The sequence below is a fragment of the Porites lutea genome, chromosome 1 (assembly GCF_958299795.1).
Source record: "Porites lutea chromosome 1, jaPorLute2.1, whole genome shotgun sequence".
In the NCBI taxonomy this organism is placed as follows: Eukaryota; Metazoa; Cnidaria; class Anthozoa; order Scleractinia; family Poritidae; genus Porites; species Porites lutea.
The window spans coordinates 38,505,474-38,521,137 of record NC_133201.1 but is presented as its reverse complement, the minus strand read 5'-3'; the positions used below and the strand labels follow the sequence as shown (position 1 = coordinate 38,521,137).

Genomic DNA, 15,664 nt, shown 5'->3' with positions numbered 1-15,664 from the left:
TCTCCTAACCTAATTATCGTTCCTTGACATATCCACTACGTAATGTCCACGGCAAAAGCCAAACACCAAGCGAAAAACCAACGCCAAGTTAACAACGTTACTCCTCTAATCTCCCATGCTTTTGCACCCGTCCAAAACGCTGCTGTTGCTTCCTTTCTAAGCCTCACAACCTCTTACCTATACATAGTTCAAAAATCTTTTCCAAACAAAGTCCACGTTCTACTTTCAGGAGTTTGTTGGAAACGCAGACCAGGACACTGTGGTCTACCACGAGCTCAGCCATGCAATCAGAGCGCGCTACATCCGTTTTAGACCAACAGCTTGGCACGCTCACATATCCATGAGGGTGGAGGTGTATGGGTGTAAAGGTAACGCTGCATTTTCGTCAGCAAAGTTAGCCTACCACTTTTTGGCACAATCTCCTCCATACGCGTCAGAAATTGGCATGTGTGGCAACAAAACCGAAAACGCCCGCCGCCCGCCCTTCAGAGCCAACAATTTCCAAGTACATGAAAATTTTTGTACCCACTCTTACAACAGCCCGTGCACAAAAACTGCGTCCTCAATGGTCCACTCGCTAGCTCCGTAACAAACTCTCCGAACTATACCGTCTTTCCGCCTTTTATAAGTCTTGCTCAAACAAATGGCGCAGCGATGATTGTTGTCCAATTGCAATTTCGCGCCACAACACAGCTAGCAGGTCGCTTAATTTAATGATCCTTTTGAACTCGACCAACGGTCTCTTTTATTTCTCAATCTCTAGAATGTCAGGATGTTCTGGGCATGGAAAGCGGTGCCATCTCAAATGGCCAACTTCGTGCTTCTACGGAGTGGGATGCCAATCATGCTGCCATCCAGGCAAGACTCCACTTTAAAGCAGTTCCCGGCAAAGCAGGATCATGGTCAGCTAAACACAATAACCTCGGCCAGTGGCTGCAGATTGATTTGGGTAATAAGCACACCAAGGTAACCGGCCTAGCAACGCAAGGCAGAAATGGATACGGCCAGTGGGTAACCAAGTACAAAGTGCAGTACAGTGACGACGGTGTCAACTTTCAATACTACACGGAGCAAGGACAGGTCGGAATCAAGGTAAGATCGTTTTCTACCTGGACACAAACTCTCCTAACCTAATTATCGTTCCTTGACATATCCACTACGTAATGTCCACGGCAAAAGCCAAACACCAAGCGCAAAACCAACGCCAAGTTAACAACGTTACTCCTCTAATCTCCCATGCTTTTGCACCCGTCCAAAACGCTGCTGTTGCTTCCTTTCTAAGCCTCACAACCTCTTACCTATACATAGTTGAAGGATCTTTTCCAAACAAAGTCCACGTTCTACTTTCAGGAGTTTGTTGGAAACGCAGACCAGGACACTGTGGTCTACCACGAGCTCAGCCATGCAATCAGAGCGCGCTACATCCGTTTTAGACCAACAGCTTGGCACGCTCACATATCCATGAGGGTGGAGGTGTATGGGTGTAAAGGTAACGCTGCATTTTCGTCACCAAAGTTAGCCTACCACTTTTTGGCACAATCTCCTCCATACGCGTCAGAAATTGGCATCTGTGGCCACAAAACCGAAAACGCCCGCCGCCCGCCCTTCAGAGCCAACAATTTCCAAGTACATGAAAATTTTTGTACCCACTCTTACAACAGCCCGTGCACAAAAACTGCGTCGTCAATGGTCCACTCGCTAGCTCCGTAACAAACTCTCCGAACTATACCGTCTTTCCGCCTTTTATAAGTCTTTCTCAAACAAATGGCGCAGCGATGATTGTTGTCCAATTGCAATTTCGCGCCCCAACACAGCTAGCAGGTCGCTTAATTTAATGATCCTTTTGAACTCGACCAACGGTCTCTTTTATTTCTCAATCTCCAGAATGTCAGGATGCTCTGGGCATGGAAAGCGGTGCCATCTCAAATGGCCAACTTCGTGCTTCTACGGAGTGGGATGCCAATCATGCTGCCATCCAGGCAAGACTCCACTTTAAAGCAGTTCCCGGCAAAGCAGGATCATGGTCAGCTAAACACAATAACCTCGGCCAGTGGCTGCAGATTGATTTGGGTAATAAGCACACCAAGGTAACCGGCCTAGCAACGCAAGGCAGAAATGGATACGGCCAGTGGGTAACCAAGTACAAAGTGCAGTACAGTGACGACGGTGTCAACTTTCAATACTACACGGAGCAAGGACAGGTCGGAATCAAGGTAAGATCGTTTTCTACCTGGACACAAACTCTCCTAACCTAATTATCGTTCCTTGACATATCCACTACGTAATGTCCACGGCAAAAGCCAAACACCAAGCGCAAAACCAACGCCAAGTTAACAACGTTACTCCTCTAATCTCCCATGCTTTTGCACCCGTCCAAAACGCTGCTGTTGCTTCCTTTCTAAGCCTCACAACCTCTTACCTATACATAGTTGAAGGATCTTTTCCAAACAAAGTCCACGTTCTACTTTCAGGAGTTTGTTGGAAACGCAGACCAGGACACTGTGGTCTACCACGAGCTCAGCCATGCAATCAGAGCGCGCTACATCCGCTTTAGACCAACAGCTTGGCACGCTCACATATCCATGAGGGTGGAGGTGTATGGGTGTAAAGGTAACGCTGCATTTTCGTCACCAAAGTTAGCCTACCACTTTTTGGCACAATCTCCTCCATACGCGTCAGAAATTGGCATCTGTGGCCACAAAACCGAAAACGCTCGCCGCCCGCCCTTCAGAGCCAACAGTTTCCAAGTACATTAAAATTTTTGTACCGAGTATTAAAACAGCCCGTGCACAAAAACTGCGTCGTCAATGGTCCACTCGCTAGCTCCGTAACAAACTCTCCGAACTATACCGTCTTTCCGCCTTTTATAAGTCTTGCTCAAACAAATGGCGCAGCGATGATTGTTGTCCAATTGCAATTTCGCGCCACAACACAGCTAGCAGGTCGCTTAATTTAATGATCCTTTTGAACTCGACCAACGGTCTCTTTTATTTCTCAATCTCTAGAATGTCAGGATGTTCTGGGCATGGAAAGCGGTGCCATCTCAAATGGCAAACTTCGTGCTTCTACGGAGTGGGATGCCAATCATGCTGCCATCCAGGCAAGACTCCACTTTAAAGCAGTTCCCGGCAAAGCAGGATCATGGTCAGCTAAACACAATAACCTCGGCCAGTGGCTGCAGATTGATTTGGGTAATAAGCACACCAAGGTAACCGGCCTAGCAACGCAAGGCAGAAATGGATACGGCCAGTGGGTAACCAAGTACAAAGTGCAGTACAGTGACGACGGTGTCAACTTTCAATACTACACGGAGCAAGGACAGGTCGAAATCAAGGTAAGATCGTTTTCTACCTGGACACAAACTCTCCTAACCTAATTATCGTTCCTTGACATATCCACTACGTAATGTCCACGGCAAAAGCCAAACACCAAGCGAAAAACCAACGCCAAGTTAACAACGTTACTCCTCTAATCTCCCATGCTTTTGCACCCGTCCAAAACGCTGCTGTTGCTTCCTTTCTAAGCCTCACAACCTCTTACCTATACATAGTTCAAAAATCTTTTCCAAACAAAGTCCACGTTCTACTTTCAGGAGTTTGTTGGAAACGCAGACCAGGACACTGTGGTCTACCACGAGCTCAGCCATGCAATCAGAGCGCGCTACATCCGTTTTAGACCAACAGCTTGCCACGCTCACATATCCATGAGGGTGGAGGTGTATGGGTGTAAAGGTAACGCTGCATTTTCGTCAGCAAAGTTAGCCTACCACTTTTTGGCACAATCTCCTCCATACGCGTCAGAAATTGGCATCTGTGGCAACAAAACCGAAAACGCCCGCCGCCCGCCCTTCAGAGCCAACAATTTCCAAGTACATGAAAATTTTTGTACCCACTCTTACAACAGCCCGTGCACAAAAACTGCGTCGTCAATGGTCCACTCGCTAGCTCCGTAACAAACTCTCCGAACTATACCGTCTTTCCGCCTTTTATAAGTCTTGCTCAAACAAATGGCGCAGCGATGATTGTTGTCCAATTGCAATTTCGCGCCACAACACAGCTAGCAGGTCGCTTAATTTAATGATCCTTTTGAACTCGACCAACGGTCTCTTTTATTTCTCAATCTCTAGAATGTCAGGATGTTCTGGGCATGGAAAGCGGTGCCATCTCAAATGGCCAACTTCGTGCTTCTACGGAGTGGGATGCCAATCATGCTGCCATCCAGGCAAGACTCCACTTTAAAGCAGTTCCCGGCAAAGCAGGATCATGGTCAGCTAAACACAATAACCTCGGCCAGTGGCTGCAGATTGATTTGGGTAATAAGCACACCAAGGTAACCGGCCTAGCAACGCAAGGCAGAAATGGATACGGCCAGTGGGTAACCAAGTACAAAGTGCAGTACAGTGACGACGGTGTCAACTTTCAATACTACACGGAGCAAGGACAGGTCGGAATCAAGGTAAGATCGTTTTCTACCTGGACACAAACTCTCCTAACCTAATTATCGTTCCTTGACATATCCACTACGTAATGTCCACGGCAAAAGCCAAACACCAAGCGCAAAACCAACGCCAAGTTAACAACGTTACTCCTCTAATCTCCCATGCTTTTGCACCCGTCCAAAACGCTGCTGTTGCTTCCTTTCTAAGCCTCACAATCTCTTACCTATACATAGTTGAAGGATCTTTTCCAAACAAAGTCCACGTTCTACTTTCAGGAGTTTGTTGGAAACGCAGACCAGGACACTGTGGTCTACCACGAGCTCAGCCATGCAATCAGAGCGCGCTACATCCGTTTTAGACCAACAGCTTGGCACGCTCACATATCCATGAGGGTGGAGGTGTATGGGTGTAAAGGTAACGCTGCATTTTCGTCACCAAAGTTAGCCTACCACTTTTTGGCACAATCTCCTCCATACGCGTCAGAAATTGGCATCTGTGGCCACAAAACCGAAAACGCCCGCCGCCCGCCCTTCAGAGCCAACAATTTCCAAGTACATGAAAATTTTTGTACCCACTCTTACAACAGCCCGTGCACAAAAACTGCGTCGTCAATGGTCCACTCGCTAGCTCCGTAACAAACTCTCCGAACTATACCGTCTTTCCGCCTTTTATAAGTCTTGCTCAAACAAATGGCGCAGCGATGATTGTTGTCCAATTGCAATTTCGCGCCACAACACAGCTAGCAGGTCGCTTAATTTAATGATCCTTTTGAACTCGACCAACGGTCTCTTTTATTTCTCAATCTCTAGAATGTCAGGATGTTCTGGGCATGGAAAGCGGTGCCATCTCAAATGGCCAACTTCGTGCTTCTACGGAGTGGGATGCCAATCATGCTGCCATCCAGGCAAGACTCCACTTTAAAGCAGTTCCCGGCAAAGCAGGATCATGGTCAGCTAAACACAATAACCTCGGCCAGTGGCTGCAGATTGATTTGGGTAATAAGCACACCAAGGTAACCGGCCTAGCAACGCAAGGCAGAAATGGATACGGCCAGTGGGTAACCAAGTACAAAGTGCAGTACAGTGACGACGGTGTCAACTTTCAATACTACACGGAGCAAGGACAGGTCGGAATCAAGGTAAGATCGTTTTCTACCTGAACACAAACTCTCCTAACCTAATTATCGTTCCTTGACATATCCACTACGTAATGTCCACGGCAAAAGCCAAACACCAAGCGCAAAACCAACGCCAAGTTAACAACGTTACTCCTCTAATCTCCCATGCTTTTGCACCCGTCCAAAACGCTGCTGTTGCTTCCTTTCTAAGCCTCACAATCTCTTACCTATACATAGTTGAAGGATCTTTCCAAACAAAGTCCACGTTCTACTTTCAGGAGTTTGTTGGAAACGCAGACCAGGACACTGTGGTCTACCACGAGCTCAGCCATGCAATCAGAGCGCGCTACATCCGTTTTAGACCAACAGCTTGGCACGCTCACATATCCATGAGGGTGGAGGTGTATGGGTGTAAAGGTAACGCTGCATTTTCGTCACCAAAGTTAGCCTACCACTTTTTGGCACAATCTCCTCCATACGCGTCAGAAATTGGCATCTGTGGCCACAAAACCGAAAACGCCCGCCGCCCGCCCTTCAGAGCCAACAATTTCCAAGTACATGAAAATTTTTGTACCCACTCTTACAACAGCCCGTGCACAAAAACTGCGTCGTCAATGGTCCACTCGCTAGCTCCGTAACAAACTCTCCGAACTATACCGTCTTTCCGCCTTTTATAAGTCTTGCTCAAACAAATGGCGCAGCGATGATTGTTGTCCAATTGCAATTTCGCGCCACAACACAGCTAGCAGGTCGCTTAATTTAATGATCCTTTTGAACTCGACCAACGGTCTCTTTTATTTCTCAATCTCCAGAATGTCAGGATGCTCTGGGCATGGAAAGCGGTGCCATCTCAAATGGCCAACTTCGTGCTTCTACGGAGTGGGATGCCAATCATGCTGCCATCCAGGCAAGACTCCACTTTAAAGCAGTTCCCGGCAAAGCAGGATCATGGTCAGCTAAACACAATAACCTCGGCCAGTGGCTGCAGATCTATTTGGGTAATAAGCACACCAAGGTAACCGGCCTAGCAACGCAAGGCAGAAATGGATACGGCCAGTGGGTAACCAAGTACAAAGTGCAGTACAGTGACGACGGTGTCAACTTTCAATACTACACGGAGCAAGGACAGGTCGGAATCAAGGTAAGATCGTTTTCTACCTGGACACAAACTCTCCTAACCTAATTATCGTTCCTTGACATATCCACTACGTAATGTCCACGGCAAAAGCCAAACACCAAGCGCAAAACCAACGCCAAGTTAACAACGTTACTCCTCTAATCTCCCATGCTTTTGCACCCGTCCAAAACGCTGCTGTTGCTTCCTTTCTAAGCCTCACAACCTCTTACCTATACATAGTTGAAGGATCTTTTCCAAACAAAGTCCACGTTCTACTTTCAGGAGTTTGTTGGAAACGCAGACCAGGACACTGTGGTCTACCACGAGCTCAGCCATGCAATCAGAGCGCGCTACATCCGTTTTAGACCAACAGCTTGGCACGCTCACATATCCATGAGGGTGGAGGTGTATGGGTGTAAAGGTAACGCTGCATTTTCGTCACCAAAGTTAGCCTACCACTTTTTGGCACAATCTCCTCCATACGCGTCAGAAATTGGCATCTGTGGCCACAAAACCGAAAACGCCCGCCGCCCGCCCTTCAGAGCCAACAATTTCCAAGTACATGAAAATTTTTGTACCCACTCTTACAACAGCCCGTGCACAAAAACTGCGTCGTCAATGGTCCACTCGCTAGCTCCGTAACAAACTCTCCGAACTATACCGTCTTTCCGCCTTTTATAAGTCTTGCTCAAACAAATGGCGCAGCGATGATTGTTGTCCAATTGCAATTTCGCGCCCCAACACAGCTAGCAGGTCGCTTAATTTAATGATCCTTTTGAACTCGACCAACGGTCTCTTTTATTTCTCAATCTCCAGAATGTCAGGATGCTCTGGGCATGGAAAGCGGTGCCATCTCAAATGGCCAACTTCGTGCTTCTACGGAGTGGGATGCCAATCATGCTGCCATCCAGGCAAGACTCCACTTTAAAGCAGTTCCCGGCAAAGCAGGATCATGGTCAGCTAAACACAATAACCTCGGCCAGTGGCTGCAGATTGATTTGGGTAATAAGCACACCAAGGTAACCGGCCTAGCAACGCAAGGCAGAAATGGATACGGCCAGTGGGTAACCAAGTACAAAGTGCAGTACAGTGACGACGGTGTCAACTTTCAATACTACACGGAGCAAGGACAGGTCGGAATCAAGGTAAGATCGTTTTCTACCTGGACACAAACTCTCCTAACCTAATTATCGTTCCTTGACATATCCACTACGTAATGTCCACGGCAAAAGCCAAACACCAAGCGCAAAACCAACGCCAAGTTAACAACGTTACTCCTCTAATCTCCCATGCTTTTGCACCCGTCCAAAACGCTGCTGTTGCTTCCTTTCTAAGCCTCACAACCTCTTACCTATACATAGTTGAAGGATCTTTTCCAAACAAAGTCCACGTTCTACTTTCAGGAGTTTGTTGGAAACGCAGACCAGGACACTGTGGTCTACCACGAGCTCAGCCATGCAATCAGAGCGCGCTACATCCGTTTTAGACCAACAGCTTGGCACGCTCACATATCCATGAGGGTGGAGGTGTATGGGTGTAAAGGTAACGCTGCATTTTCGTCACCAAAGTTAGCCTACCACTTTTTGGCACAATCTCCTCCATACGCGTCAGAAATTGGCATCTGTGGCCACAAAACCGAAAACGCCCGCCGCCCGCCCTTCAGAGCCAACAATTTCCAAGTACATGAAAATTTTTGTACCCACTCTTACAACAGCCCGTGCACAAAAACTGCGTCGTCAATGGTCCACTCGCTAGCTCCGTAACAAACTCTCCGAACTATACCGTCTTTCCGCCTTTTATAAGTCCTGCTCAAACAAATGGCGCAGCGATGATTGTTGTCCAATTGCAATTTCGCGCCACAACACAGCTAGCAGGTCGCTTAATTTAATGATCCTTTTGAACTCGACCAACGGTCTCTTTTATTTCTCAATCTCCAGAATGTCAGGATGCTCTGGGCATGGAAAGCGGTGCCATCTCAAATGGCCAACTTCGTGCTTCTACGGAGTGGGATGCCAATCATGCTGCCATCCAGGCAAGACTCCACTTTAAAGCAGTTCCCGGCAAAGCAGGATCATGGTCAGCTAAACACAATAACCTCGGCCAGTGGCTGCAGATTGATTTGGGTAATAAGCACACCAAGGTAACCGGCCTAGCAACGCAAGGCAGAAATGGATACGGCCAGTGGGTAACCAAGTACAAAGTGCAGTACAGTGACGACGGTGTCAACTTTCAATACTACACGGAGCAAGGACAGGTCGGAATCAAGGTAAGATCGTTTTCTACCTGAACACAAACTCTCCTAACCTAATTATCGTTCCTTGACATATCCACTACGTAATGTCCACGGCAAAAGCCAAACACCAAGCGCAAAACCAACGCCAAGTTAACAACGTTACTCCTCTAATCTCCCATGCTTTTGCACCCGTCCAAAACGCTGCTGTTGCTTCCTTTCTAAGCCTCACAACCTCTTACCTATACATAGTTGAAGGATCTTTTCCAAACAAAGTCCACGTTCTACTTTCAGGAGTTTGTTGGAAACGCAGACCAGGACACTGTGGTCTACCACGAGCTCAGCCATGCAATCAGAGCGCGCTACATCCGTTTTAGACCAACAGCTTGGCACGCTCACATATCCATGAGGGTGGAGGTGTATGGGTGTAAAGGTAACGCTGCATTTTCGTCACCAAAGTTAGCCTACCACTTTTTGGCACAATCTCCTCCATACGCGTCAGAAATTGGCATCTGTGGCCACAAAACCGAAAACGCCCGCCGCCCGCCCTTCAGAGCCAACAATTTCCAAGTACATGAAAATTTTTGTACCCACTCTTACAACAGCCCGTGCACTAAAACTGCGTCGTCAATGGTCCACTCGCTAGCTCCGTAACAAACTCTCCGAACTATACCGTCTTTCCGCCTTTTATAAGTCTTGCTCAAACAAATGGCGCAGCGATGATTGTTGTCCAATTGCAATTTCGCGCCACAACACAGCTAGCAGGTCGCTTAATTTAATGATCCTTTTGAACTCGACCAACGGTCTCTTTTATTTCTCAATCTCCAGAATGTCAGGATGCTCTGGGCATGGAAAGCGGTGCCATCTCAAATGGCCAACTTCGTGCTTCTACGGAGTGGGATGCCAATCATGCTGCCATCCAGGCAAGACTCCACTTTAAAGCAGTTCCCGGCAAAGCAGGATCATGGTCAGCTAAACACAATAACCTCGGCCAGTGGCTGCAGATTGATTTGGGTAATAAGCACACCAAGGTAACCGGCCTAGCAACGCAAGGCAGAAATGGATACGGCCAGTGGGTAACCAAGTACAAAGTGCAGTACAGTGACGACGGTGTCAACTTTCAATACTACACGGAGCAAGGACAGGTCGGAATCAAGGTAAGATCGTTTTCTACCTGGACACAAACTCTCCTAACCTAATTATCGTTCCTTGACATATCCACTACGTAATGTCCACGGCAAAAGCCAAACACCAAGCGCAAAACCAACGCCAAGTTAACAACGTTACTCCTCTAATCTCCCATGCTTTTGCACCCGTCCAAAACGCTGCTGTTGCTTCCTTTCTAAGCCTCACAACCTCTTACCTATACATAGTTGAAGGATCTTTTCCAAACAAAGTCCACGTTCTACTTTCAGGAGTTTGTTGGAAACGCAGACCAGGACACTGTGGTCTACCACGAGCTCAGCCATGCAATCAGAGCGCGCTACATCCGTTTTAGACCAACAGCTTGGCACGCTCACATATCCATGAGGGTGGAGGTGTATGGGTGTAAAGGTAACGCTGCATTTTCGTCACCAAAGTTAGCCTACCACTTTTTGGCACAATCTCCTCCATACGCGTCAGAAATTGGCATCTGTGGCCACAAAACCGAAAACGCCCGCCGCCCGCCCTTCAGAGCCAACAATTTCCAAGTACATGAAAATTTTTGTACCCACTCTTACAACAGCCCGTGCACTAAAACTGCGTCGTCAATGGTCCACTCGCTAGCTCCGTAACAAACTCTCCGAACTATACCGTCTTTCCGCCTTTTATAAGTCTTGCTCAAACAAATGGCGCAGCGATGATTGTTGTCCAATTGCAATTTCGCGCCACAACACAGCTAGCAGGTCGCTTAATTTAATGATCCTTTTGAACTCGACCAACGGTCTCTTTTATTTCTCAATCTCCAGAATGTCAGGATGCTCTGGGCATGGAAAGCGGTGCCATCTCAAATGGCCAACTTCGTGCTTCTACGGAGTGGGATGCCAATCATGCTGCCATCCAGGCAAGACTCCACTTTAAAGCAGTTCCCGGCAAAGCAGGATCATGGTCAGCTAAACACAATAACCTCGGCCAGTGGCTGCAGATTGATTTGGGTAATAAGCACACCAGGGTAACCGGCCTAGCAACGCAAGGCAGAAATGGATACGGCCAGTGGGTAACCAAGTACAAAGTGCAGTACAGTGACGACGGTGTCAACTTTCAATACTACACGGAGCAAGGACAGGTCGGAATCAAGGTAAGATCGTTTTCTACCTGGACACAAACTCTCCTAACCTAATTATCGTTCCTTGACATATCCACTACGTAATGTCCACGGCAAAAGCCAAACACCAAGCGCAAAACCAACGCCAAGTTAACAACGTTACTCCTCTAATCTCCCATGCTTTTGCACCCGTCCAAAACGCTGCTGTTGCTTCCTTTCTAAGCCTCACAACCTCTTACCTATACATAGTTGAAGGATCTTTTCCAAACAAAGTCCACGTTCTACTTTCAGGAGTTTGTTGGAAACGCAGACCAGGACACTGTGGTCTACCACGAGCTCAGCCATGCAATCAGAGCGCGCTACATCCGTTTTAGACCAACAGCTTGGCACGCTCACATATCCATGAGGGTGGAGGTGTATGGGTGTAAAGGTAACGCTGCATTTTCGTCACCAAAGTTAGCCTACCACTTTTTTGCACAATCTCCTCCATACGCGTCAGAAATTGGCATCTGTGGCCACAAAACCGAAAACGCCCGCCGCCCGCCCTTCAGAGCCAACAATTTCCAAGTACATGAAAATTTTTGTACCCACTCTTACAACAGCCCGTGCACAAAAACTGCGTCGTCAATGGTCCACTCGCTAGCTCCGTAACAAACTCTCCGAACTATACCGTCTTTCCGCCTTTTATAAGTCCTGCTCAAACAAATGGCGCAGCGATGATTGTTGTCCAATTGCAATTTCGCGCCACAACACAGCTAGCAGGTCGCTTAATTTAATGATCCTTTTGAACTCGACCAACGGTCTCTTTTATTTCTCAATCTCCAGAATGTCAGGATGCTCTGGGCATGGAAAGCGGTGCCATCTCAAATGGCCAACTTCGTGCTTCTACGGAGTGGGATGCCAATCATGCTGCCATCCAGGCAAGACTCCACTTTAAAGCAGTTCCCGGCAAAGCAGGATCATGGTCAGCTAAACACAATAACCTCGGCCAGTGGCTGCAGATTGATTTGGGTAATAAGCACACCAAGGTAACCGGCCTAGCAACGCAAGGCAGAAATGGATACGGCCAGTGGGTAACCAAGTACAAAGTGCAGTACAGTGACGACGGTGTCAACTTTCAATACTACACGGAGCAAGGACAGGTCGGAATCAAGGTAAGATCGTTTTCTACCTGGACACAAACTCTCCTAACCTAATTATCGTTCCTTGACATATCCACTACGTAATGTCCACGGCAAAAGCCAAACACCAAGCGCAAAACCAACGCCAAGTTAACAACGTTACTCCTCTAATCTCCCATGCTTTTGCACCCGTCCAAAACGCTGCTGTTGCTTCCTTTCTAAGCCTCACAACCTCTTACCTATACATAGTTGAAGGATCTTTTCCAAACAAAGTCCACGTTCTACTTTCAGGAGTTTGTTGGAAACGCAGACCAGGACACTGTGGTCTACCACGAGCTCAGCCATGCAATCAGAGCGCGCTACATCCGTTTTAGACCAACAGCTTGGCACGCTCACATATCCATGAGGGTGGAGGTGTATGGGTGTAAAGGTAACGCTGCATTTTCGTCACCAAAGTTAGCCTACCACTTTTTGGCACAATCTCCTCCATACGCGTCAGAAATTGGCATCTGTGGCCACAAAACCGAAAACGCCCGCCGCCCGCCCTTCAGAGCCAACAATTTCCAAGTACATGAAAATTTTTGTACCCACTCTTACAACAGCCCGTGCACAAAAACTGCGTCGTCAATGGTCCACTCGCTAGCTCCGTAACAAACTCTCCGAACTATACCGTCTTTCCGCCTTTTATAAGTCTTGCTCAAACAAATGGCGCAGCGATGATTGTTGTCCAATTGCAATTTCGCGCCACAACACAGCTAGCAGGTCGCTTAATTTAATGATCCTTTTGAACTCGACCAACGGTCTCTTTTATTTCTCAATCTCCAGAATGTCAGGATGCTCTGGGCATGGAAAGCGGTGCCATCTCAAATGGCCAACTTCGTGCTTCTACGGAGTGGGATGCCAATCATGCTGCCATCCAGGCAAGACTCCACTTTAAAGCAGTTCCCGGCAAAGCAGGATCATGGTCAGCTAAACACAATAACCTCGGCCAGTGGCTGCAGATTGATTTGGGTAATAAGCACGCCAAGGTAACCGGCCTAGCAACGCAAGGCAGAAATGGATACGGCCAGTGGGTAACCAAGTACAAAGTGCAGTACAGTGACGACGGTGTCAACTTTCAATACTACACGGAGCAAGGACAGGTCGGAATCAAGGTAAGATCGTTTTCTACCTGGACACAAACTCTCCTAACCTAATTATCGTTCCTTGACATATCCACTACGTAATGTCCACGGCAAAAGCCAAACACCAAGCGCAAAACCAACGCCAAGTTAACAATGTTACTCCTCTAATCTCCCATGCTTTTGCACCCGTCCAAAACGCTGCTGTTGCTTCCTTTCTAAGCCTCACAACCTCTTACCTATACATAGTTGAAGGATCTTTTCCAAACAAAGTCCACGTTCTACTTTCAGGAGTTTGTTGGAAACGCAGACCAGGACACTGTGGTCTACCACGAGCTCAGCCATGCAATCAGAGCGCGCTACATCCGTTTTAGACCAACAGCTTGGCACGCTCACATATCCATGAGGGTGGAGGTGTATGGGTGTAAAGGTAACGCTGCATTTTCGTCACCAAAGTTAGCCTACCACTTTTTGGCACAATCTCCTCCATACGCGTCAGAAATTGGCATCTGTGGCCACAAAACCGAAAACGCTCGCCGCCCGCCCTTCAGAGCCAACAATTTCCAAGTACATGAAAATTTTTGTACCCACTCTTACAACAGCCCGTGCACAAAAACTGCGTCGTCAATGGTCCACTCGCTAGCTCCGTAACAAACTCTCCGAACTATACCGTCTTTCCGCCTTTTATAAGTCTTGCTCAAACAAATGGCGCAGCGATGATTGTTGTCCAATTGCAATTTCGCGCCACAACACAGCTAGCAGGTCGCTTAATTTAATGATCCTTTTGAACTCGACCAACGGTCTCTTTTATTTCTCAATCTCCAGAATGTCAGGATGCTCTGGGCATGGAAAGCGGTGCCATCTCAAATGGCCAACTTCGTGCTTCTACGGAGTGGGATGCCAATCATGCTGCCATCCAGGCAAGACTCCACTTTAAAGCAGTTCCCGGCAAAGCAGGATCATGGTCAGCTAAACACAATAACCTCGGCCAGTGGCTGCAGATTGATTTGGGTAATAAGCACACCAAGGTAACCGGCCTAGCAACGCAAGGCAGAAATGGATACGGCCAGTGGGTAACCAAGTACAAAGTGCAGTACAGTGACGACGGTGTCAACTTTCAATACTACACGGAGCAAGGACAGGTCGGAATCAAGGTAAGATCGTTTTCTACCTGGACACAAACTCTCCTAACCTAATTATCGTTCCTTGACATATCCACTACGTAATGTCCACGGCAAAAGCCAAACACCAAGCGCAAAACCAACGCCAAGTTAACAACGTTACTCCTCTAATCTCCCATGCTTTTGCACCCGTCCAAAACGCTGCTGTTGCTTCCTTTCTAAGCCTCACAACCTCTTACCTATACATAGTTGAAGGATCTTTTCCAAACAAAGTCCACGTTCTACTTTCAGGAGTTTGTTGGAAACGCAGACCAGGACACTGTGGTCTACCACGAGCTCAGCCATGCAATCAGAGCGCGCTACATCCGTTTTAGACCAACAGCTTGGCACGCTCACATATCCATGAGGGTGGAGGTGTATGGGTGTAAAGGTAACGCTGCATTTTCGTCACCAAAGTTAGCCTACCACTTTTTGGCACAATCTCCTCCATACGCGTCAGAAATTGGCATCTGTGGCCACAAAACCGAAAACGCCCGCCGCCCGCCCTTCAGAGCCAACAATTTCCAAGTACATGAAAATTTTTGTACCCACTCTTACAACAGCCCGTGCACAAAAACTGCGTCGTCAATGGTCCACTCGCTAGCTCCGTAACAAACTCTCCGAACTATACCGTCTTTCCGCCTTTTATAAGTCTTGCTCAAACAAATGGCGCAGCGATGATTGTTGTCCAATTGCAATTTCGCGCCACAACACAGCTAGCAGGTCGCTTAATTTAATGATCCTTTTGAACTCGACCAACGGTCTCTTTTATTTCTCAATCTCCAGAATGTCAGGATGCTCTGGGCATGGAAAGCGGTGCCATCTCAAATGGCCAACTTCGTGCTTCTACGGAGTGGGATGCCAATCATGCTGCCATCCAGGCAAGACTCCACTTTAAAGCAGTTCCCGGCAAAGCAGGATCATGGTCAGCTAAACACAATAACCTCGGCCAGTGGCTGCAGATTGATTTGGGTAATAAGCACGCCAAGGTAACCGGCCTAGCAACGCAAGGCAGAAATGGATACGGCCAGTGGGTAACCAAGTACAAAGTGCAGTACAGTGACGACGGTGTCAACTTTCAATACTACACGGAGCAAGGACAGGTCGGAATCAAG

The 15,664-nt window shown here is 47.7% G+C and overlaps 1 protein-coding gene across 1 annotated transcript in view; it reads left to right on the top strand.

The window, feature by feature from the left end:
• The window catches only part of LOC140929440 (uncharacterized), a 39,104-nt gene extending 23,818 nt beyond the window's left edge, over positions 1-15,286 (top strand). Inside the window, exons 32-56 of the mRNA XM_073379240.1 lie at positions 230-368; positions 764-1,092; positions 1,351-1,489; positions 1,885-2,213; positions 2,472-2,610; positions 4,127-4,455; positions 4,714-4,852; positions 5,248-5,576; positions 5,834-5,972; positions 6,368-6,696; positions 6,955-7,093; positions 7,489-7,817; positions 8,076-8,214; positions 8,610-8,938; positions 9,197-9,335; positions 9,731-10,059; positions 10,318-10,456; positions 10,852-11,180; positions 11,439-11,577; positions 11,973-12,301; positions 12,560-12,698; positions 13,094-13,422; positions 13,681-13,819; positions 14,215-14,309; positions 15,113-15,286. Of these exons, the coding sequence (XP_073235341.1) occupies positions 230-368; positions 764-1,092; positions 1,351-1,489; positions 1,885-2,213; positions 2,472-2,610; positions 4,127-4,455; positions 4,714-4,852; positions 5,248-5,576; positions 5,834-5,972; positions 6,368-6,696; positions 6,955-7,093; positions 7,489-7,817; positions 8,076-8,214; positions 8,610-8,938; positions 9,197-9,335; positions 9,731-10,059; positions 10,318-10,456; positions 10,852-11,180; positions 11,439-11,577; positions 11,973-12,301; positions 12,560-12,698; positions 13,094-13,422; positions 13,681-13,819; positions 14,215-14,309; positions 15,113-15,286 (5,556 nt within the window). The remainder of the gene's footprint in view (positions 1-229; positions 369-763; positions 1,093-1,350; positions 1,490-1,884; positions 2,214-2,471; positions 2,611-4,126; positions 4,456-4,713; positions 4,853-5,247; positions 5,577-5,833; positions 5,973-6,367; positions 6,697-6,954; positions 7,094-7,488; positions 7,818-8,075; positions 8,215-8,609; positions 8,939-9,196; positions 9,336-9,730; positions 10,060-10,317; positions 10,457-10,851; positions 11,181-11,438; positions 11,578-11,972; positions 12,302-12,559; positions 12,699-13,093; positions 13,423-13,680; positions 13,820-14,214; positions 14,310-15,112) is intronic.
• The last annotated feature ends 378 nt before the right edge of the window (positions 15,287-15,664 follow it).